We start from the raw sequence: 25585 nt of genomic DNA on the forward strand, positions 1-25585 counted from the left end.
AAGGGTGAAAAGATCCTAAATACTTCAGGATAGATAGATAGATAGATAGATAGATAGATAGATAGATAGATAGATAGATAGATAGATAGATAGATAGATAGATAGATAGATAGATAGATAGATAGATAGATAGATAGATAGAAGATAGATAGATAGATAGATAGATAGATAGAAATATAAACAAATAGATAGAAATTAGATACATAGATAGATGATAGATGATAGATAGATAGAAATAGAAAGATATATAAATAGAAATAGAGATAGATATACAAGGACATAAATATAAACAGAGAGAAATAGATAGAAATTAGATAGATAGATAGATAGATAGATAGACAGATACTCAGACACAGAGATATAGAGATGGAGAGAGAGACAGACAGACATAGACAGATAGATATATACACTGACAGAGGTAGAGAGAAAATATACATACATACATACAATCTTGTTAATGGAAGGAGCTTATTGCATCTTTTCTGATTAACAGCTTTTAGTCTTGGCTTTAGTGTATGGAACAGTTAGCCCAGAAAAGCCTTTCTTAACCTTAGCAACCTTTACCTTGTGTGGACTTCAACTCCCAGAATTCCAAGTCCACACCTCTTAAAAGGTTGAAAAACACCAGAACAGAAAATGTCACAGAGTCACACCTTCATTGGAGATCAGTGTGAACATTTACTTCTTTAGTAAAACTTAACAATAACCATCATGATTCTTCCAAGAAAGCAAAATTAATAGCTAAAACGAGCAACTTGCAAGTTCTGATGCTGTCAAAACGGTTTCAAAGTCCACAAGTCCTAAAAGGCCCAAGTTTGAACACCCCTGTTCTAAACCAAGTTGTGTAGCTATTATGATAATTACAGCTATAATATATTTGGAAGGTGTTCAACTATGGAAACGGCCGATCCTGAAAGTAAAGGGAGAGTAAGAACGTTGTTTTGAGAACTGGGCCTTAGGTTCACAAAATTAAATCATCTTAATAAGAAGTCGCTTGAAGTCGGGGAAAGAAAAATGAAACTTTGGTTTTTCTCCTATGAAAGGTATTTAATATATTACACACTTAAACAAACATGCTACAAAAATACCATGTATTATTGATAGAGGTTCAAAAACACCTTTCCAAGAATGAGAAATTCATCAATCAAGGTATCGTATTTGTTGTCACACTTTTCTGCATAAAGGTAGTCCTCAACCCGCAACTGTAACTGAGACCCAAAAAATTCACCGTTCAGTGGCTTGCTCGGACTGCAAGCCGATGTTACGACCTTTTCCTGCCACCGTTGTGAAGCCAGACATCACGCGATTGTGTGAATTGCGACGTCGCTTGCCGGATTCCGCATTGACATTGTCTATCGGAAGTCACCTGTGATTGTGCGGCTGCAAGACACCGCAACTGTTGTAAGTGAGCTGGTTGCCAAGGGCTGAAATCACAATCATGGGATCGAGGGGGAGGGACGTGATGGTTGTTAACTTTGAGGATGGTCGTAAGTTGAGGATACCTGTACACTGCAGCATTTTGTAACTTCAGTGAAATGACCATTTTTCAAGAGTAACTAGACTTGCTTGCTTTTCTTTGAAGATGTTTTGCTTCTCATCCAAGAAGCTTCTTCAGCTCTGACTGGATGGTGGGGAATGGAAAGATTTATACTCCTTGCAGACAGCTGGTCATTTGCCTTCTTTTGGAGAGTCGTTGAGGCCACTTGGAGGTTTACCTGTGTCCTCAAGGCCATTAATGAGTAGTGCAAATGGATGTGGAGCCTTTTTGGAAGTGCTGAAAAGACTGTGTTGTGGACTGGAGATCGATGACGTCCTTCCATTCTCCACCATCCAGTCATAGCTGAAGAAGCTTCTTGGCTGAGAAGCGAAACATCTTCAAAGAAAAATAAGAAAGCCCAGTGAAAAAGCGCCTTTTGGGATGACCATTACAGAGTTACAAATTCACATAAGGAGGATCGTCACATTTTAGGATCTGACAGAAGACAGACATATATGGCTTTTAACTGCTCCCTTCGCAGAGACAACGTGCAATCGCTTAACGGTCGACAGCATGGATATTCTCGGCTTGCCTTCAGCAGATTTCAAGATGGCGGCTTACGCCAGCAATTCAAGTTCATCATAAACCCCACGGTGCAAGGACAGATAAAAGAGTATTTTTCTATTTCCTATTTTGCAGCAGTGACTGCAATTCTATTATTGTCGGATTCTGGGGATTTCAGAACCCTACTTTTAGATTCCTGAGATAAATGGTGTGGCCCACCAGCCTTAAACACAGGGGTCTTCAAACGTGGCCCTTTGATGACTTGTGGACTTCAACTCCCAGAATTCCTCAGCCAGGCACACGTGCCTGGCTGAGGAATTCTGGGAGTTGAAGTCCACAAGTCATAAAAAGGCCAAGTTTGAAGACCCCTGCTTAAACATATGCTACATCTATGGTGTGAAACTGGATGTGGAGATCCAGGATGGTAAATCTGTTGTGAAGTTCACGGCTCACGATACAAACCAACGAACTTTCTGAGTTTGGGATTCCCCTTTTAACTGAGTATGGAAAGCTTAAGAGCACAAAAAATCAAATTAGTAATCCATCTACTTACAACCTTAAATCTGTGCCTAGTGGCCTGCCAGCTGTGTATTTAATCTACTTTTAAATAAAGCAAAATGCAATGCAATGCTGGTTCTGAGACAGGATGGTAAGGGGAGAAATACACCATTGAGTATAGAGGTCAGCCATCCTGCTATATTTAGAACAATGGATATAATCAGTTGGGTACATAAGAGTTTTTTCCCCCGATGCTTGATTTCAATCGTTCATCGTTGCATCCGAAAAAAGTAACCTTCATTTTTTTTGTTTTTTTGCAAGTTAATAAAAATATTCCAGTTGTTCTGTACCATATTCCTACATTCAGATTCCAACAGCAGCATATTGCAAGCGCTAATTCGAAGCAGCCCAAATACATCCCATTTTGTTCGTGTTGTAGTCCAGACACAGGAGTAGTTCAGAAAAAACGGTAGGAAATCCATTAATTCCATGTTTGCGGCTTGGAGGGTTTGTTCACTCTTCAAATCACAGAAATGGGACGAGCTTGAACGGAAAGGCAATCCCATTTTTTTTTAAGAGTTTGGGTTTGAAGTTGAAAGACTATGAAGTCACCTTGACTTCACTGCCCACACAATGGGAAAAATTCAAGTACTAATTTAACCTACGGCGGGATAAGCTTTAATACAATCCGACTAACTGTGGTCCTCACATTTTCTGCTACCCAGTACTGGATAGAAAATTTAATTTGGATGTTAAAAAGGGACACGAGGGTATTGAAATTCAACGAGCGCAAGGTGGTTCAAAGGCAAAGTGGAATTCTTCATGGATTCTTCTGTGGTCTCTGAGAAATTTCTAAGTAGATAGTTTGAGGGATTTTATTTTTAATTTTTTTTTTTTTTTTTGCATCTCTGATTCTTCAGAGAAGACATTTTGAGGTCAAAGGTTGAATGATCACAGCTGGCCACAGTCGGTAATGATGATCTTCTTTGACGTTTTTCCGCTCTTTGATCCAAAGCTTTCGATTTTTTTCACAACGTCCATTCCTTCTTTGACATGGCCAAACACAACGTGCTTTCCATCCAGCCTGCAACAGAAAGAAAAATAGACAAATAACAGAAGAATAACAGAGCTGGAAGGGACCTTGGAGGTCATCTAGTCCAACCCCCAGCTCAGGCAGGAAACCCTATACTATTTCAGACAAATGACTGTCCAGTCTCTTCTTAAAAACCTCCAGTGATGGAGCACCCACAACTTCTGGTGGTAAGCTGTTCCACTGGTTAATTGTCCTCACTGTTACGACGTTTCTCCAGGTTGCTTCTCTCCTTGATGAGTTTCCATCCATTGCTTCTTGTCTTGCCTTCTAGTGCTCTGGAAAATAGGTTGACCCCCTCTTCTTTGTGGTAGCCTCTCAAATACTGGACTACTGCTATCATGTCCCCCCCACTAGACTAGACATAACCAATTCCTGCAACCGTTCTTCCTATGTTTTAGTTAAAGTCAATGTTGAGGCTACTTTTGTGACAGCATATTAAAAACGGACATTTTAAGATCTTCTGCCTAAAAGAAACCTTTGTAATTTCCCTTCCTGTTTTCTTTTTTTTATTAAAAGTTTTAAAAATTTCACACAATATATATCCCTAATCCCTCCCCCCCTCCCCAGAGCTGATTACAGGGTTACAAATAAACAAACATAATCTAAATAACATTACCCAACTATACTATTAATCAGATCCATAATATACTTTAACTCCTCTTCAAAATAAATATTAACAAATTGAAAACAAAAAAAAATTATATGATTCTATAATTATATAATTAAACCATAATACTAAAAATATAATATAAAATATTATATAAAATAATATAAATTCAATCATATTAAACTATTAATAATAATCTAAAAATTACTCATAAGCAAGATAAAATTTTTCAGTCTGATATTTCTTTTGAATATAATCAATCCAAACCAAAATATATTTTTCTTGTGAATGGTCCTTTAAATAAACGGAGATTTTTGCCATTTCTGCTAAATTAGACACCTTAAGTATCCATTCTTCCATAGTAGACAAAAAAAATTTCTTCCAATATTGCCCCACCAGTAGTCTTGCAGCTGTTATAAGATTCAGTTTTGTTTTTTTTTTTAAACCCTATTCTCCACATGATAAAAGCTGAACCAAGATTGGTTAAGAAAGTTTGACCCATGCTTAGCAGCATGCCGGAATGAGCAAGCCTTAATTTGAAACCATCCAGCAAACGGCGATATAACATGGTTTGGGACAGCAGTGCAACTGGAGGCCTCTTCAAGATTAGAAGGTGGTTATTGGATGGTGATGAAAGAGTGCAATTCCCAGCAAAGATGCCTGGATAATTTACAGCACCACAGATCCTTAAGTAAGTTTTAAATTCAATGTGATTAAAGCAAATTCGTTGTCTTTGTTGGGGATACGGGCTGGCAAATCCTCAAAAAACTGTACTTCTCCCATTAGCTACCAAGCAGGCCTTCTTCATTTTTAAACCAGCCGTCAACGCTGCTAACATTGGATGTTTTTGCTTTGACAACAGATGGAGATGCAACCCTTTTCTTCTTATGTTTTACTCTTAGAGTTAAAGTTAGAGTTAGATGATGCTCTGAACTTTGGTAGGAAAGCTAACGGAGAGGCGGGATCATCAGAGGCAAAGTCTTTGCAACAGAAGGCTGGAATGTTGACAAGAACTTAAAAGGCTGGTCAACAAGGCAATTCTTGCTCCCAAGTCTAAAGATCATTGATCAGCAGACTGAGCTTTGACTAAGCTCTAGCTGAGCAACCAAACATCATCATCATAACAACAACAATAACAATGATGAAGATGATGATGTTGGAAGAGATCTTGGAGGTCATCTATTCCAACCCTATATCATTTCAGACAAATGGTTGTCCAATCTCTTCTTAAAAACTTCCAGTGTTGGAGCATTCACAACTTCTGGAATGGCAGGTTGTTCCACTGGTTACTTGTTCTCACTGTCAGGAAGTTTCTCCTTAGTTCTAGGTTGCTTCTCTCCTTGATTAGTTTCCATCCATTGCTTCTTGTCCTGCCTTCAGGCGCTTTGGAAAATAGCTTTATTCCCTCTTCTTTGGGGCAGCCCCTAAGATATTGGAACACTGCTATCATGTCCCCCCTCGTCCTTCTCTTCATTAAACTAGACATACCCAATTTCACCAACCGTTCCTTATATGTTTTAGCCTCCAGTTCCCTGATCATCTTTGCTGCTCTTCTCTGCACTCTTTCTAGAGTTTCAACATCTTTTTTACATCATGGTGACCAAAACTGGATGCAGTATTCCAAGTGTGGTCTTACCAAGGCGTTGTAAAATGGTATTAACACTTCACATGATCTTGATTCTATTCCTCTGTTAATGCAACCTAGCACTGTGTTGGCTTTTTTGCTGCCCATGGCTGGCTCATATTTAAGTGATTGTCTCTCTCACTGTTACTACTATTGAGCAAGATACCACCTATACTATACTTGTGCATATCAAGACATCAAAGATATCTTGATGGATAGTAGGCTTCTCTTGAACACCAAGAGTAATTAAAAAAGAAATTAAAAGGCTCAGATTCCCTCACACCCACCCAAACCTGTAGCTTGATCCAACACACACACACACACACACACACACACACACACACACACACACACACAGAAAGGCAGAGCTTGAGTCATTTCAAGGTTACTAAGCAACTGGAGATATTTAGGCTCCGTGAAATGATTGATGTCTGTCCAAGAAATACAGACTCTCCAGCTGGTTAATGTGTTGCTTCTTCACACATCTCTTCAAACTTGTTGGCAGAAAAATATCCAAGTTCATAAAAAACAGATCGCTCTAGTCTGCAACTCTCCGCCTGCCTCTGTGCTTTGCAAGCTTCATCTGACTTTTCCATCCCAGGTCACTGCTTATCTCTTACGCTGCATGTGCACCCAACCGTTTGTAAGAAGAATAGAGTTTTGGTTACTTTGGTCTCCTCCTGTTTTTGTGTTTGGCATCACGGAAAGGAGATCCGGGTCAACTCAAGGCTGTATTGTGAAAGCACCAACGGCTAATGATCAACAAGTTGGAGAATGTTTCCTTAGGAAACTTCAAGGCATCTGAGCTGAGCAGTAGTTAAGATGCTTAAGCTTCCACGGATATCAAATTATAGTATCTATCCTATTACGATTCCATGGCGCCATGTTATGGTGATTTTATCAGGGTTTTAACCTTGATATTTTAATCTCGTATATTGTACTACGACCACGATGGAGCCGGAAATTGATGTTGGTAAGTGAGACAGGGGTTAAGTGATTTTTTCCTTTCCTGTCATAATTGTTAAGTGAACCACTGCAGTTAGTAACATGGTTTGTTAGGAATTTTTTCCTTGTTTCTAGGTGGCTTCTCTCCTTGATTAGTTTCCATCCGTTGTTTCTTGTCCTGCCTTCAGGTGCTTTGGAGAAGAGCTTAACTCCCTCTTCTTTGGGGCAACCCCTAAGATACTGGAGCCCTGCTATCATGTCACTCCCGGTCCTTCTCTTCCTTAAACTAGACATCCCCAATTCCTGCAACCGTTCTTTGTGTGTTTCAGCCTCCAGTCCCCTGATCATCTTTCTTGCTCTTCTCTGCACTCTTTCCAAAACCTCAACATCTGTTTATGTGTTGGGGTGACCAAAACTGGATATTCCAAGTGTCAATCAATCAAACTGAGTACATTTAAGAACGAACATTTAAGAGTTACATTTTAGGCATTCCTCAAGGCTTACCAATCGGTTTTGGCCGTGCAAATGAAGAACTGAGATCCGTTCGTATTGGGACCGGCGTTGGCCATGGAGAGGACACCTGCAAGAAACAAGGGAGCAATTTAACTTGGCTAAACAAAAGCAGAGAACAGTCCATTCATGGAGAGGGATTTCTCTATGAAGCCTTTAGTGTGGGTTTTAGTGTGTGTGTGTGTGTGTGTGTGTGTGTGTGTGTGTGTGTGTGTGTGTGTATCTTGTATTCAAGCTTAGGGAACACAATCCCCCAAGAAGTCACAATGCAGCCCGTTGTTGGAGCTCAAACTCACAAACATTTGCTGGGAGAATCACATAGTTGCCTTTCTCTGAGGACCATCAGAAGGAGGATCAGTTACAGGTGATCCTTGACTTACAAACAGTTCATTTAAGGACCGTTCAAAGTTGCAACGTCACTGGAAAAAGTGGCTAATGGCCATTTTCACCTCTACCTTGATCTAGAACCACATATGGATTTCGAATCAAACAAGTCGAAAAACAGAAAGCTGAATGTTGCTTTGGCATATAACCACCAATATAACCTGCTTGAGCAGGGGGCTGGACTAGAAGACCTCCAAGGTCCCTTCGCTCTGTTCTGTTCTATTCTGTAAATCTATTCTATTTTGTTCTATAAATCTATTCTATTCTATATTCTATATTCCATTCTATTCTATTCTAATTCCAATATCTATTCTATTCTATTATATATTCCAATATCTATTCTATTCTATTCTTTATATTCCTATTCTATTCTATTCTATTCTATTCTATTCTATTCTATTCTATTCTTTATATTCCTATTCTATTCTATTCTATTTCTATTTCTATTCTATTCTATTCTATTCTTTATATTCCTATTCTATTCTATTCTATTCTATTCTATTCTATTCTATTCTATTCTATTCTATTCTATTCTATTCTATTCTATTCCATATTTTCTATTCTATTCTATTCTATTCTATTCTATTCTATTCTATTCTATTCTATTCTATTCTATTCTATTCTATTCTATTCTATTCTATTCTATTCTATTCCATTCCGTTCCATTCCATTCCATTCTTATTATTCTGGAAAACCTGCTTACCAGGTCCGATATGTTTAAGAATGAAATTTTCATCAGGAAAGCGACTGCCATATATAGATTTTCCTCCCGTGCCGTTGTGATTAGTAAAGTCACCACCCTGGGAGGAGAAAAAAAAATCATGTTTTGTGTCAAATCATACATACATATATTAAACAATAGCAAGCCTAGCAATCAATCAATCAATCAATCCATCAATCAATCAGAATAAAGCTGGAAGGGACCGTGGAGGTCTTCTAGTCCAGCTCCCCGCTCAAGTAGGAGAACCTATATCATCTCAGACAAGTGACTGTCTAGTCCAGTGCTTCTCAACGTTTGTGTGACGGCGACCCCGTCACACAAACGTTCTGCGCATGCGCGGCGCGCCGCCGCCCCATGCGCGATGCGCGTGCACGGCGCCGCCCCATGCGCGGCGCACGTGCGCGGCGGCGCCCCCGTGCGCGGCGCGCGTGCACGGCGCCGCGAAAAATGGCGGATCGCCACCTTTGGCGACCCCCCAAAAATGGTCGATCGACCCCAAATGGGGTCGCGACCCATAGGTTGAGAACCGCTGGTCTAGTCTCTTCTTAAAAACCTCCAGTGATGGAGCGCCCACGATTTTTGGTGACAAGCTGTTCCACTGGTTCATTGTCCTCACTGTTAGGAAGTTTCTCCTTAATTCCAGGCTGTTTCTGGTGAACGGACGAATGAAACGTTGCTTAAAATATTGGGCAAGAAGCACGGACCAAGATACCAACGCACACAATATGTCCATGCAATTTACAGAACTTTGTTTCCATATACTCCTTTCTATTTAATGGCTAAAAGTTCTGGGACTGTGTTTTGCAATTTCCTAATTCGCCCAACGAATGGGTCGATACCTCTTTCACTCCTGCACAATCCAGACATGGCACCCCGGAGCCGTTAAGGTGGCCTTTCGCCCTGTTACACAGAGTCACTTGTCTTTTTCACGATAACTTCACAAAACAGACATTTGGGGTTATCTTACCTGGCACATGAACGAAGGTATCACTCGATGGAAGGTGGATCCTTTGTAGCCAAATCCTTTTTCTCCCGTGCATAAGGCTCTGAAATTTTCTAGTGTGGGGGGGGGGGAATAATAAGCAACATTACTAAGGAAAGAGACCTCAATGATGCGATAAAGTATTGCAAGGGCTGCAGAAGCCACGACAAACAAATATATAGGTAGTCCTTGTTTAGTGACTGCTTTGTTTAAGGAGTATTCAGTTACAGCAGGGATTTAAAAACCAGTCCTCATATTTCACAACTTTTGCAGGTCTGTAAAGCAAAGGAAAACTGAAAAGTCAGATCATAAACGCAGTGAGCTTTTCCTTAGCAAGCGCTTCCCAATTGCGGTCACTAAACAAGGACCCCCCTGTGCAGTACTAAAGCGATATTTAGAATAAGTTAAATGCGTTAATCTATTCTGCCCCCCCACACACACACATGAACCTATATAGAGCCACAGATATGGGGTTAACAGTCTTTTTTATACTCTTCTGCCTGCTCTTCTGAGTTGCTCTGGGTGACGACGAGCTACAATCCAAAATAACCAGGTCAAAATGTGGAGCAAGGTTTTAGTCTTCTCCGTAAACGGCAAGAAAACCCCACTGCTTCCTCTGTCACTTCCTGGTTTCTCCGTCTCCGCCCTCCTTCTTCGTTTTTTTTTTATTTTGGGGACTTTTTAATATTACCACAGGCCGTCTAGGGTTGACAGCCCCAGGCACTTTGGCTTGTACAACTCAGCTGGATGCACGGGTCCAACATGACCACCAAAAAGCAAAGGTCCTGGGTATAGTATTATCTATCTATGAAATCAGTCAGTCAGTCAGTCTGTCTGTCTGTCTATCTATATCTATCATCTCTATCATTATCTACCTATCATTATCTCTATCATTATCTATCATATCCATCTATTATTATCATTTTCTATCTATCATTATCTATCATCTATCATCTCTATCATTCTCTATCATCTATCTATCTGTCTGTCTATCTATCATCTCTATCATTATCTCTATCATCTATCTATCTATCTATCTGTCTGTCTGTCTGTCTGTCTGTCTGTCTGTCTACCTATCATCTCTATCATTATCTATCTATCTATCTATCTATCTATCTATCTATCTATCTATCTATCTGTTTAATGTATCTATCAATCTTCTATCTATCAATCATCTATCAATCTACTATCTGCTATCAATGTGTTTTAACAAACTGCATACTGTCGGGTTTGGTGGAAGCAGAGCCTCAGACAGAAGGTCCATACAGAGAGTGGTGAGGACAGCTGAGATTATAGGACATCCACTTCCCCTGCTTATAAGCACTCATATGTGCTTACAGTTCAAAGCATTATTAGAGACCCCCCACTTCATGGTTTGTTCCTGTTGCTCCCCTCTGGGAGAAGGTTTCAAAGTATTTATAGCAGAACTACTAGATTCTATAACAGTTTTATTTCTTATGCCATCCATTTTGTAAGTTCGCAGGCTGCTTTTCTCCCCACCAGGTATATGTATACATTTGAACTAGTCTGTGTTGTTTCTCTGTCTCATATATGTTTGTGTGTGTATGGGTATATGCATAATGGTTTTTTGTTTTTTTTGAGAGCTGAATGCAGTGAAATTTCATTTTAATGTATGCTGGTTAATGTACATTTAAAGTGACAATAAAGTTTCTATTCTATTCTATTCTATTCTATTCTATTCTAATTTCCTTATTTCTATTCTATTCTATTTCCTTATTTCTATTCTATTCTATTCTATTCTATTCTATCATCCATCAATATCTATCTATTTTTTATCAATCATTCATCTATCAATCTATCTTCTATCATCCATCCATCTATCATCTATCATCTATCAATCTCAATCAATCATCTATCAATCAGCCATCTATCAATCACATATCTAGTAACTTCTATCCTCCACCATCCATCCGTCTAATGATCTATCTGTGCATCTATCATCCATCATCTATCCATCCACCCAGAATTTTTCAAGATAAAGTATAGAAAGAAAACAAAAGTGAAAAAAAACAAACCCAAATTTGGACTTCCTCTCTTTGCTAACTTGTCCTTTTCCCTCCCTTTAAAAAAAAATCTTTTTAATCCCCAAATTCATAAATCCTCAATTCAGTCTGTTCTTCTCTCTGAAAAAAGCCCCAGTCTTTGGGTACAGGATCAATAAACAATGACCTATGCTTATTTAAGCATCCTTAAAATTTTAACTAGAGCGCTGAATCAGAGCCTTCTAACCCAAAGAGAAAAACCACATACTACAAGGAGAGGAACCAAAGGGATTCTGTTTCTGCCACTTGTGCCCGAAGAAAATATTTATTCATTATTTAAAAGCATTTCATTTTCTTGCTGAGATGATCTCCGAGCCAATCTTAAAAACATAATTTAAGGAATTTCTTACCTGCTGTCTTTGGCACCACATCAGCTTTTAGCTATCCGAAGAAAAAGAAGAGTATAAAAACACACATTAGCCTCATGAAATATAGGCCTGTATTTCAGAAATAAACCACACAGAGTCTTAACAGTTTAGTAGGAGATTGTAGAATGAAAACACTCTAAAATTACAAGTCAAATTCTAACTGCCCCCCCCCCCCAGCCTTTAAATCAAACAGTTTTAAACCATCGGTTTCAAGATTATGCTTTCTAAGAAAGTCCTATGCCAGGGAGACAGCTAAAAATGTAGACTCTGAAATGTAAAACACGGCAATTCTATTTTGTCTGAAATATAAAACACATTAATTCAGTAATTATTAGTTCGGCTGTATTTGCTCATGGAGAGAAAAGAGGAAAAAAAAAAACCCCGGTCGAATTATAATTTTACGTACCAAGAATACCTACAGAATCATAGTCTATCTTAGCTATTGGTATTTTTATTTTAAGGTTTGCACAAACACGTTCTTTCTTCCAGCTGCTCCGTTTAAATATGGCATTTGTAGTTTGCAGTTAGTTCTCAACTTACAACAGTTCATTTAGTGAGCGTTCAAAGTTGTAATGGCGCTGGAAAAAAGTGACTTATGATCCTCACACTTTAACAACCATTGTAACATCCCCTGTGATCAAAATTCGGATACTCGGTCGCTAGCATTGGAAGGATGCCTGAAATGCGTAGGACAAATTTTCCCCAAATTTTTCTAACATCCAACGATTTTGGGAAATGTGTCGTTCAGCACAGGGGTCCCCAAACCCCAGTCCGTGAACCGATACCGGGCTGTGGTGTGCCAGCAACTGGTCCGCACAAACAAGCAAAGCCCCATCCATGGGATGCAAGCAACACACAAAACCACGCACCCTCCGGAAAAACCTCTCTCGACGGAACCGGTCCATGGTGCCCCAAAGGTCGGGGACCCCTGGTCCAGAGGACAACCTCAAACGGCGATAAAGCTTTAATTTCCAAGCATCAGAGGCAAAGATTCTGCAGTGTGCATGGTGACATTCTCATTCATAAAAAATAATAGCTCAGCTGCCTTAGTTAAAATAACCTCTAAAGCAGTGGTTCTCAACCTTTTTAATGCCACGACCCCCAACCGGTCGTAAGTCGAGGACTACTCAACTGGTGCAGCACCGTTTGCAGAATGGGACTTTTGGCGGGCTCAGCAGGGCAGAGACAGCCTGGACAATTCCTATTGGCTTTTGAAAGCCAATAGAATTAGACTGTATTCAAGAGAGTCTATTCTATTGGCTTTCGAAAGCCAATAGAATAAAAGGGAGTAGCACAGCTAAGGAAAAGGGGGGGAAAATGGCGGACTGCATTGTTTGACGACCCCCGTGAAATGGTTGTTCAACCCCAAATGGGGTCCCGACCCACAGGTTGAGAACCGCTGCTCTAAAGCAAACCTCTACAAATATTGTAGATTCATTTTGTATAACCCAAGGACTGAAGGAAAGAATTGGCAATGGGCCTACAAAAACATCTAAAGGCTCAAAGTTTCGGCTGGGACATTCCAATCTCCAATGCAAAACTTGATTGAGCACAGCAGTTACAGAGCTTTGCTCAGCTTAATAGCATGTGACATTTTTCTAAATGGTTATTCACAGCCATTTGAATGTGTCACCGGGTGAGTTGGTGACATAAGGCATAACAACACACTAGGCACATGGGTGTGATCCTGCAAGTATTTACATGTGAATTCATTACATCAGCAAATGATTCAGGGAAGGAACATCCCAGAAAATTGCCTTACACATGATGTGGCAAACATTCAGAATCATGCCACCGAAGGTGAGGGAGAAAAAAATTCCAAGAATATTTTAAAGTGTCTAAGAATAACCTTGATATGTCTGAGTATACACACAGGTAATTAAACAAGATATTTAAAAATCTCCCAAAAGATAAGCTATTTGACAGTCTATGGGATGGAAGGGATCAGGAATTGAGTGAGTGAGTGAGTGAGTGAATGAGTGAGTGAGTGTGTGTGTGTATAAAAATAAAATAAAAGATATTTCAAAAATTTTGAAAAATTTCAAATGGGCTTTTCAAGCTTCCTTTAAATCAGTTGAATAAGAAATGCATTTAGTTCTGGGGTCTTCAAACTTGGCCCTTTGATGACTTGTGGACTTCAACTCCCAGAATTCCTCAGCTAGGCACGTGTGCCTGGCTGAGGAATTCTGGGAGTTGAAGTCCACAAGTCATCAAAGGGCCAAGTTTTGAAGACCCCTGCTTGTGGACTTCAACTCCCAGAATTCCTCTGCCAGGCATGCTGGCTGAGGAATTCCGGGAATTGTCCACAAGTCATCACAGGGCCAAGATTGAAGACCCCTGATTTAGTTGGAAGAACTAATTTTATTTTGCTGGCCAATTAGCCCAAAGAGATAACAAGTCCAGGTGGCCACAGCAAGGAGGTGTTGACTAGTGACCGGGTCACCATCACGTCACGGCTGGCACACAACTAGCGCTTGTTTTGTACATGGATCCACTACATGCACATACAAAAGGAGCATGCAGTGGTGGCACTGCAACCACACAACGTTGGCTTTTTATTCCTGCCAATGCCTCTGTAAAGAAGAGGGATCTAGTCATGGGAAAGATCTGGACAAGATGGCGGACTATGACCAGAAAGGCGAGGGAGAAAAAGACAGCAAGCACAATCCATTCCTGAGGATCTCACACAAGTTGGAAGTTTGTTATCTTGTCAAGTCCCAAAGGTGCTTTTTTTTTCTTTTTCAAAAGGCAATTGGAATTTCTTGGTTTTTCTTGAAGACATTTCGCTTCTCGTCCAAGAAGCTTTTTCAATTCTCTCTGAATGGTGGAGACGGAACGAGACCGCGTTCTCCATCATTCAGTCAGAGCTGAAGAAGCTTCTTGGACAAGAAGTGAAACGTCTTCAAGGAAAGAAGCAAAGGAAATCCAGTTGCCTTTCGGGACAACCATGACCTGGATGGCTGAGGATCTCCATAGGGTATATTGGAGGGTATATTCCAAGGATAAAACCAACTGGGCATCCAACCGAGACGATATAGGTTCTCCTGCTTGAGCAGGGGGCTGGACTAGAAGACCTCCATGGTCCCTTCTATTCTATTCTATTCTATTCTATTCTATTCTATTCTATTCTATTCTATTCTATTCTATTCTATTCTATTCTATTCTAGCTCCAAAAACAAGGAATAGAAGAGAACAGTTGAAATAATTCAATGGAATTCAGCACAGGGCTGAAAATTAATCTGAATATATATATCACTAAAGAAGTGCTTTATACAATACATACTTTTTAAATAATTGTCCCAACAGGAAAGAAGTTTTGCCCAGTAGAAAAAGCATCACTTTGACTACTTGCTTGGACAAATGAACATTTCAAGGGCAGATCCGATCAAAACTTAGCCTTTATTCTGGAATGTTGGCCTCTCTTTGTAACTGTTTACATTTTATGGATTAATGCAGGAGGGTTAGATTAGATTAGATAACCTTTATTGTTATTTTTTTCCTGGCACACACATTAAAAATTGAAATTTAGTTGCTTCCTCTCAAAGTGTAAACATAAATAACACACATTTGAAACATACTATACACAACGTATGTATAGACCTACACCCTTACATATAAGTAACAACTAGGGAGTCCTAAATTCCCTCTAAACAGGATGGGGCATTTAATAAAGAAATGGGATTAAGACTCCACCCTTAATGTCCCACAGGTAGCTTTGATTTTACCTTTATTATATATCCTGTAGTGGAGGGGAAAAAAATCCTAATTCTTCTTCCAGGATGGAATGCTTTACCTCAAACTCAAGAGTTGTGCTGTTTTGTTGGGAAAATGTAATAAGTAACAAGAAGTGACTCCAACAAATGGTAGGATTGAAGACAAAAATGATAGTAAACTCTTAAGAATCAGAAGCAGAATTAAAAAATTAAAACAGATCAGCTGAAGCCAGAAATAATAAAAAAAAAGAGTGGAGTAAATTCTCTGAAATTGAGCTGTTGACTTCTTTTTTCGGGTCTATTTTGCCCTCTGAAGTACCGTAGTGAACTTTGTTCAGCATGGAGATTTGTGAAATCTCTTATTTGTAGGCCTGCTTAGTGCTGGCATTATGGGATGGAGAGAGGAGAACAGGGACCAAATAGCCTGACTGCCGCCAACTGGCAAAACACACACCGAAGAGCATAACGGGCAGACTATTTTAATTTTAATATTCAATATTAAACTATTTTGCCAACTGCAGCTTTGCGTAGAGAGAAGGGCAGCCCCAACCAGCTGCAAATCTTAAGTTGAGGGAAGAGAAAAAAGGAAAAAGCCTGGATACAATTCCATTCCTTAAAGCAGGGGTGGGGAAGCTTGGCTCTTCGGTGACTCTGTGGACTTCAACTCCCAGAATTCCTGAGCCAGCATGGCTGGCTGTCATCAGTGCTGGAAGAGAGTGGTGTTTATTATGGAGAAGGGGGGGAGGAGGAGGACTGTGGTGTCCTTGGTGCTCTCTGAGCTTGCTTGTTTCCTTGCAGATGTTTGATTAGATGCTAGCCCTGATGACGTTATCTAGTTGGGTCATGAAACGTCCGCAAGAAAACAAGCAAGCTCAGAGAGCGCCCAGGACCCCACAGCCCTCTCCATAAACCCCTCTCTCTTCTAGGATTGATGATGTTACTTAGTTGGGTCATGAAACGTCTGCAAGAAAACAACCAAGCTCAGAGAGCACCAAGGACCCCACAGCCTTCCTTCCTTTCTTTCTTTCTTTCTTTCTTTCTTTCTTTCTTTCTTTCTTTCTTTCTTCCTTCCTTCCTTCCTTCCTTCCTTCCTTCCTCTCTCCCTCCCTCCCTCCTCCCTTTCCTTTTTTTCTCTTTCTTTCTCTCCTCCTCCTCCTCTCCGCAAGCCCCCCTCCCTTCTGGCACTGATGAAGTTACCTAGTTGGGTCATGAAACGTCTGCAAGAAAACATCCAAGCTCAGAGAGCACCAAGGACCCCACAGCCTTCCTTCCTTCCTTCCTTCCTTCCTTCCTTCCTTCCTTCTTTCTTTCTTTCTTTCTTTCTTTCTTTCTTTCTTTCTTTCTTTCTTTCTCTTCTTTCCTTCCTTCCTTCCTTCCTTCCCTTTTTTTCTCTTTCTTTCTCTCCTCCTCCTCCTCCTCCTCCTCCTCCTCCTCTCCGCAAGCCCCCCTCCCTTCTGGCACTGATGAAGTTACCTAGTTGGGTCATGAAACTTCTGCAAGAAAACAACCAAGCTCAGAGAGCACCAAGGACCCCCTCAGGTCAACCCTGAGCTACAAATATTCTCCTTTATAGGCAAGCCCGCTGGCAGTATGGCCTAGCGGTCAACTGTCTCAGCAAAGGCTCAAAAACCCCAGTGGAACAGCCCTTCCTTTGGCCCAATCTACCTCAAGGACGGCTGTCAAAAGACAAAAACCAAATAAACACAATTTACAGTACGCAGCCTGCGATTTCAAAGCAAAAAGTGGGCGCAAACGCGATCAAAAGCAACGCGCATAGAGAGCCACCGTCTCCACCAAACTATGATAGCCCGGAAGCAGCAAGAGAAGCCCAGGACGCTTCGTGCTGAACTGGGGAGGTGGGAATACAGGTCACCCCGAACTTACGACCACAAACGCAGCCCCGAATTTTCCTGTCTGCTAAGCGAGATGTTCGCCAAGCGGGTTCTGCCTTATTTCACGAGCTTTCCTGCCAGGATTGTTAAGGGAACTCACTCACTGCAGCCGTGAAGCAAGACAGCCGGTCGTTAAGCGAATCCGGCTTCCCCCCCCTTGAAGGTCACCCAAGGGGGGAATCGCGTGAGCCCCGGGACACTGCGACAGCCGTCATAAAGGCAAGTCAGTTGCCAAGTCTCCGCGCGGAGGTCAGGTGACCGTTGGGGATGCTGCAACGGTCATAAACGTGAAAAATAGTTCTAAGTCCCTTTTTTTCACTGCCGTTGTAACACTGAACAGTCACTAAGTGAACTATTGCAAGCCGAGGACTATTCGTACAACAGAGCCAACAATGTATTTTCTGAAGGATTTTGCTCCAGTCCAGGGAAGCTATCGTACTTTTGACCACCCACACAGAGGAAAAAACAACCGTTTTACACCCTTCTCTCCCCGATTCCCACGTTATCAGTGCATCCGATCCTGGCCTTTAGGCGGCTTGACTTTTAAACCAAGTTAATTCATTTCTGCTCGATCAAAGGTGACTTCTAATTTCGGCGCAGGGGAAATGAAATCTCATTGCTTTAGGGTTCCCATTTCTCCTCTTAAGTCAGGTTTTTTTTTTCCTTTTTCAGGGCCGTCGCTCCCTTGGAATGGTCACTAAGCGAGTCGGTCACTAAACCGAGGACGCCCCCGTAAGGCGGCGCGCAAAGCTGGACGCAAAGCTGGGAGGGCCTCGGAGGGCATCCCAAGGGCGCCGGGGCGCTCCCGCCCGCCTTACCTCCAGCACCAGGCGGCCCAGCGGCTGGTTGTCGGCGCCCACCTCCAGGAAGACCAGCGGGTTCCGCCCGGCGCCGCTGCTGCAAGCCCGGGAGGCGGCCGGGCTGCCCCGCAAGAGCGGCGAGAGGCGGCCGGCCGAGCGCAGCGCCAGCATCCCGGCAAGAGGAGGAGGAGGAGGAGGAGGAGGAGACGCGGGAGGGCGAAGCGGCGTCCAGGCACGCGGTCCGGAGGCGACTGGCCAGGCCGGCCCGCTGGGAGCCCTTATAAGCCCTCCCCGCCTGCCTCCGCAGCGCCCCGCCGGGAAGGGAAGGGAAGGGTTGCTTTCGCTTTTGCGGGGGGGGGTTGGGTTTCTCCGTGATGGAGGGAGGGAGGAAGGAAGGAGGGAGGGAGGGAGGGAGGGAGGGAGGAGGAAGAGAGGAAGGAAGGAAGGGAGGGAGGAGGAGGGGAGGAAAGAAAGAAAGAAAGAAAGAAAGAAAGAGAAAGAAAGAAAAGAAAGAAAGAAAGAGAGGGAGGGAGGAAAGAGAGAGAGAGAGAAAGAAAAAGAAAGAAAGAAAGAAAGAAAGAAAGAAAGAAAGAAAGAAAGAAAGAAAGAAAAGAGGGAGGGAGGAAAGAGAGAGAGAAAGAAAGAAAAAGAAAGAAAGAAAGAAAGAAAGAAAGAAAGAAAGAAAGAAAGAAAGAAAAGGGAGGGAAGGAGGAAAGAGAGAAAGAAAAAGAAGGAAGGGAGGGGGAAGGGAGGGGTGGAGAAAGAAAGAAGGAAAAAAGAAAGAGAGGGAGGGAGGAAAGAGAGAGAGAGAGAAAGAAAAAGAAAGAAAGAAAGAAAGAAAGAAAGAAAGAAAGAAAGAAAGAAAGAAAGAAAGAAAGAAAGAAAGAAAAGAGGGAGGGAGGAAAGAGAGAGAGAAAGAAAGAAAAAGAAAGAAAGAAAGAAAGAAAGAAAGAAAGAAAGAAAGAAAAGGGAGGGAAGGAGGAAAGAGAGAAAGAAAAAGAAGGAAGGGAGGGGGAAGGGAGGGGTGGAGAAAGAAAGAAGGAAAAAAGAAAGAGAAGGGAGGGAGGAAAGAGAGAGAAAGAAAGGAAGAAAGAAAAAGAAGGAAGGGAGGGGGGACAGGAGGGGAAGGGAGGGGTGAAGAAAGAAAGAAAGAAAGAAAGAAAGAAAGAAAGAAAGAAAGAAAGAAAGAAAGAAAGAAAGAAAGAAAGAAAGAGAGGGAAGGAGGAAAGAGAGAGAAAGAAAAGGAAGGGAGGGAGGGGGAAGGGAGGGGTGGAGAAAGAAAGAAAGAAAGAAAGAAGAAAAAAAAAGAAAGAAGGGAGGGAGGACAGAGAGAGAGAGTGAGAGAGAGAGAAAGAAAAAGGAGAGGTGAAAAATGAGGCATCTATGCAACTCAAATCTTTGAGGTTTCGGCAGGAAAGATTCTTGGATGTATTTATGTCATTTTATTTAAGAAACTCGTAGGACCATCTAAACTGAACAAATGTAACCACGCAAGAAAATAGTAAGCTTAAGAACTGTTGACAAACATTAATCGACAATTGGAACCGGTTAAATGTAAAGCACTTCTTTCTAAAACCATTGTGTCTCTAAAGCACGGGTTCCTTTCGCCATTGCAGAAGCCTTTTTTTTTTTTTTTTTTGGCCATCTCACCACAAGGATAAAAAATGGGGAATATCCATTCCAAACCGCTGGGATATTCCAAAGAAAAAAAATCAGCATCCATATGCAAAAGCACCCTGAGCCCTACTGGCTTTTGACCTGCATTGTATATTGTCCCAGCAGTGGTTGCGTGAGACTATATGAATTGTTTGAATGGTGACCCTCAAATATTGAGAGAGGGGTTGTGGCTTTTTCACTGTAAGGTTCAGAAACTAAATGGAAGGGTCTAATTCGTATTTGAGAGGCTGGTGTGGGAGAGAAAAAAAATGGCAGAAGCTGGGGGCAGAGTCAAGAGAGGGATCTATCCCAGTGATGGCTAACCTTTTAGAGACCGAGTGCCCAAACTGCAACCCAAAATCCACTTCTGCATTGTTGGGTGCTGGGTGGGTATGACCTATTGGGTGGGTGTGGCCCATTGGGTGGGCGTGGCTGTGGTGGTAACGGCAGACTGGGTGGGACTAAAAAGTTCAATCAATCAATTCCAACTTTGCAAGATCTTTTTTTTTCCCAGGAGAAGTTGAGATTGACTGATTGATTGAACCTTTTTTTTTTTTTTGCACATGGCAGTGAAAATGTTTTATAAAACCCAGCTGAAGGCCTAGGACTGGGGCGACGGCGCGCGCTCTGAGTGCCACCTCTGGCACCCGTGCCATAGGTTCGCCACCACTGACCTATACTGTCCCTGTGCGTTTGGTTTTTTTTTCTCGTGATTGCCATTGTTCGTATTTTCTACAAGGACTTCCACACCGCTGAGTTTACTTTCATCCTTCTGATGTGTTTCCGGTATAATTAACATAGAGAAGATCCAGCTTGTCCCAGCAATAGTTCCACCTTGACCAACATTGCTTCTGTTGCTATTGTCCTAAATGCCAATCAGGAAGCTGAACTCTTCTTCCTGTTCCTTGCCTCGCATCTGGAGATTAGGATTGTATCTGAGTTTCATAATGATGGATGGCTGAATGGACCTGCTTGCTGGGCGAGGCTGGGCGTGATCTCAGCCTGCAGAAATTAATTGGGCATAACATCAGATCAGCTTTGCATTGTTGCATATTAAAGGCTGGCATTCAGTGCACATGTTTTTTTTTTAATTAACTCACTTAAAAGTTAAAAGTAAAAAAAAAATAACTTCAGAGTTAACTTTTTTTATTAGCATACCATGCTTTAGAAGAGTTGACGATAATAGCAGGGGGTTGGACTAAATGACCTCCAAGGTCCTTTCCAACTTTATTATTATTATTATTATTGATCATTACACAGTCAGCCAGATGTTCAGACTGGATTTGGCATTTTGTCTACCTATCAAGTCCTTACCCAGGACCTGGGATAGGCAGATGTGGATGTTTGATGGTATTACAGATATTATTATTATTATTATCGATCATCGCATAGTCAGCCAGATGTTCAGACTGGATTTGGCATTTTGTCTACCTATCGAGTCCTTACCCAGGACCTGGGATAGGCAGATGTGGATGTTTGATGGTATTACAGATATCGTCGCAGGATGGAAGCAGTTCCTAATAAGGCTGCCTTTTGCAATTGACTAATAGCGAATTTGTCAATGCCAATGGTGTTCAATATATTATATTATTATTATTATTATTATTATTATTATTATGGATCATCGCACAGTCAGCCAGATGTTCAGACTGGATTTGGCATTTTGTCTACCTATCGAGTCCTTACCCAGGACCTGGGATAGGCAGATGTGGATGTTTGATGGTATTACAGATATCATCGCAGGATGGAAGCAGTTCCATTATTATTATTATTATTATTAATAATAATAATAATAATAGGATTGCCTCTGCCTATACTTGATGTGAAAAATTCCACGTTAGAAATTTCTAGTGTAATCAAGCCATTAGCATGAGCAATAGCAATAAGACTTATATACCGCTTTATAGTGCTTTACAGCCCTCTCTAAGCGCTTTACAGAGTCAGTATATTTGCTCTCAACAATCTGGGTCCTCGTTTTACCGACCTCGAAAAGACGGAAGACTGAGTCAATAGCAGTAGCAATAGCACTTAGACTTATATACCGCTTCACAGAGCTTTACAGCCCTCTCTAAGCGGTTTACAAAGTCAGCCTATTTGCCCCCAACAATCTGGGTCCTCGTTTTACCGACCTTGGAAGGATGGAAGGCTGAGTCAACCTTAAGCTGGTCAGTATTGAACTCCTGGATGTGGACAGAGTTTTGCCTGCCATACTGCATTCTTAACACCCTGCACCACCATGGCGCTTTCCACATTAATGAAATATAGTACAATGAAATTTATTAGTGGGGTCCTTGGTGCTCTCTGAACTAGTTTTCTTGCAGATGTTTCAGTACCAAGTGAGGTAATAATCAGCGCTATTTATTAAAACATACGAAGAATGGCTGCAGGACTTGGGTTTGGCTAGTAAAGAAAAGAAGAAATAGGGGTGACATGATAGCAGTGTCCCAGTATTTGAGGGCTGCCACCAAGAAGAGGGGGTCACGTTATTCTCCAAAGCATCTGAAGGCAGGACAAGAAACAATGGTTGGAAGCTGATCAAAGAGAGAAGCAACCTGGGATTAAGGAGAAACTTCCTGACAGTGAGGACAATCAACCAATGGAACAGCTTGCCTCCAGAAATTGTGGGCGCTCCCTCACTGGAGGTTTTTAAGACGAGGCAAGATAGTCACTTGTCTGAGATGGTATAGGTTCTCCTGTTCAAGGGGGGGGGGCTGGACTAGAAGACCTCCAAGGTCCCTTCTATTCTATTCTATTCTATTCTATTCTATTCTATTCTATTCTATTCTATTCTATTCTATTCTATTTCATTCCATTATTTACTAGACAATGTACATTATCGTCATACTGTTGATTGTATAATATTGGACATTCTCATTGTAATAGCCGTTAGATTAGAGCAATACTTTCTACACAGGGTGGTTATTCTACTTTTATCTGGAGGTCTTTGTAGTTTGTGATTCCCCCCCCCCCCATGTATCTCAAGCTAACTTTGGATATCACCGTGGCTTGTTGTGAATCTTGCTTTGTGCCAGGAGTGTCTTCTGCTAATGAGTAGAGATCAGGAGAGATAATTCAGGCCTGATGCTCAAAAAGTGACGGGAGAGATAATGCAAAGACTTACAGTAGTTGGCAAGCCAAACTTGATGTCAATCTTTGCAGTTTATCAACATTAAAAACATTTCCTAGTTACGTGATAGGCATGACTTGGCTTGTGTAATTAGAGTCCTTACCTAGAGTACACCGGGAGTAATTACAGAACAGGCGTCTTCTGCCATTCCGGTGTAAGCCTTCCGTTCCAATTGCAATCGTTCTGCTGAATGATCCAACTGATGGATGCCATGATTCAGCTAAGGGATTTCTGCAGTGCTGGGATTCAAAGAGGTGACCAGCCGGTTCTCTGTGTGGATGCCACTTCCGGAAGTCCATTCTGGGCCTGGGCAACACAAAATTAGCTACCGGTTCTGCCGAAGTGGTGTGAAGAACCGAAGTGGTGTGAAGAACCGAAGTGGTGTGAAGAACCGGCTGAATCCCAGTCACTGCCTCTCTCCCTTCCATGACCTTCTGACCTGCCTTCCTCCTTCCTTCCTTGACCTTCCTTCCTTCCCCTCCCTCCCTTCCATGACCTTCCAACTTCCCTCCTTCTTTCCTCCCTCCCTTCCTTCCTTCCTTCCTTCCTCTTTCCTTTCTTTCTATCTTTTTTCTTTCTTTCTTTCTTTCTTTCTTTCTTTCTTTCTTTCTTTCTTTCTTTCTTTCTTTCTCTTTCTTCTTTCTTTCTTTCTTTCGTTCTTTCTTTCTTTCTTTCCCTTTCCTCCCTCCCTCCCTCCAGTGGTGGGATTCAAATATGTGAATAGCCGGTTTTCTTCATAGATGCCACTTCCAGAAATCCATTCTGGGCCTGGGCAACAAAAAAATTAGCTACCGGTTCTGCCAAAGTGGTGTGAAGCGGCTGAATCCCTGCACTGGGTTTATGAGACCATCACCCATAGTATAAGCACCGCGTGTTCCTTCCTGGATTGGGCCATTTCATTCCCCCAAAGTTATTATTCATGTGTTCATGCACGCCTGATTTGTAAAAGTTTTCCAGGCTGTTTCTGCTTCACCCTGTGTGCTTCTTTTGAAGAAGGGCGGGTCCTCTTTCCACTTGCCCACGCCCTTGGCGAGGCCAGGCAGCTGCAGAGAGGTCAAGGTGTACAATGCAAATTAGATGAGCCATTTGTTAATTACCTTGTGCAATTTGCAGGCACCCAGTTGAGTTTCTAAGACTCACGTGGCGGACGGTTCTTGTTCTTTGCATATGCAACCGTCAAAACGGGCCATTATCAGCAGTGACTCATTGTTTATAAATAGAAAAAAAAAAAAAGTGAAGCAGCTGAGTGACACATCTTCCTGAATGCACACACCAAAAAAGAAAGAAAAAACACACACAAATGGTCAAGGTGCTTTTTCCTACTGCTTTGGCAATTCCTGAATCTTACCGGGTAATTATGGAGAAACGAATTACTTGGGGATACTTTCGTATTCTACTATTAATTAACTGTATTAAGTTGGGTGCTACTAGAAAGTTTTAACGTCTAGGGAGATTCTCGGTCATCCAGATCATGGTTTGTCCCAAAGGTGCTTTTTCCAAAAGGCATGTTCTTGGTTTTTTTTTTTTTCTTGAAGATGTTTCACTTCCCAGAATTGAAGAAGCTTCTTGGATGAGAAGCGAAATGTCTTCAGGGGAAAAAGTAGGAAGTCCAGTTGCCTTTTGAAAAAGCACCTTTGGGACAATTATAATGTTTAATTTCTCATTAGGAAGCAATGGTTGAATTGCCCTAGGTTCTTCTTTCCTTCCTTGTTTCCTTCCTTTCTCTTTTTCCTTCCTTCCTTCCTTCCTTCCTTCCTTCCTTCCTTCCTTCCTTCCTTCCTTTCCTCCTTCCTTCCTTTTTTCTTTCTTTCTCCCTCTTTCACTTTCTTTCCTTTCCTTTCCTTCCTTCCTCTTTCTTTCTTTCTTTTTCTTTCTTTTCTTTCTTTTCCCCTCCCTCCCTCCCTCCCTCCCTCCCCCCCTCCCTCCCTTCCTTCCTTCCTTCCTTCCTTCCTTCCTTCCTTCCTTCCTTCCAGTACTGGATCCATTAAATAAGGTACCAATTTGATTTTAGCATTGTTTTGAACAATACCTTTAAATAATGAATGAAAGCTAATTAGGGCTGCAGCAGTGATTTCCTAAGACTCTGAAAACAATTCTAAACCATACCAAGAAATACATATAGATGGTGGGATCTAATGAGGGCTGAAGCGACACGGATCAAGTGGGTACAATCTTCCTGGAAAGATCTTTGCCCTTAAATCTAGTTTCCTTAAAGGGATATTCCAAGATTGGTCAATAGGAACTCTGTGCAAGCACTGACTAACATTCAGACAGCCAGACTCCTACACTTGTTAGAGAAAGAAGTAGAACAGAGAAGCATAACTAGAAAGGAAACAGCTGGAATGTTGAATATTGCACTATAAATGCATGATGTAAGGAAGAGGGACGTGACTGAGTAAAAATAAATGTGTCATTCTAAGCTTGTTGTATGGGAAGGTGACAGCAGGGCTGTTAGTTGACATAAGTTCTAGATCAACTCTGAAACTAGTTTCCCAGTAGCTTTTGTTGGCCAATGCTTCCCACCCCTTGACTAGAAAGTTCCACGCGCATTGGAGAACAAC

The 25585-nt window shown here is 41.6% G+C and overlaps 1 protein-coding gene across 1 annotated transcript; it reads right to left on the minus strand.

Annotated features, from left to right (window-relative positions):
* Nucleotides 1–1026: 1026 nt before the first annotated feature.
* On the minus strand, nt 1027–18542 carry PPIF (peptidylprolyl isomerase F). The gene is made up of 6 exons (XM_039340767.1): nt 18260–18542; nt 11819–11849; nt 9391–9479; nt 8406–8502; nt 7313–7388; nt 1027–3623 (listed from the first exon to the last, which is right to left on the minus strand). Exons 1-6 carry the CDS (start codon nt 18410–18412, stop codon nt 3491–3493), a joined length of 579 nt encoding a protein of 192 aa, XP_039196701.1. The 5' UTR covers nt 18413–18542; the 3' UTR covers nt 1027–3490.
* Between the last annotated feature and the right edge of the window lie 7043 nt (nt 18543–25585).

Source organism: Crotalus tigris, unplaced genomic scaffold (assembly GCF_016545835.1).
Source record: "Crotalus tigris isolate CLP2741 ecotype Arizona unplaced genomic scaffold, ASM1654583v1 scf7180000017753.6788120, whole genome shotgun sequence".
Classification (NCBI taxonomy): Eukaryota; Metazoa; Chordata; class Lepidosauria; order Squamata; family Viperidae; genus Crotalus; species Crotalus tigris.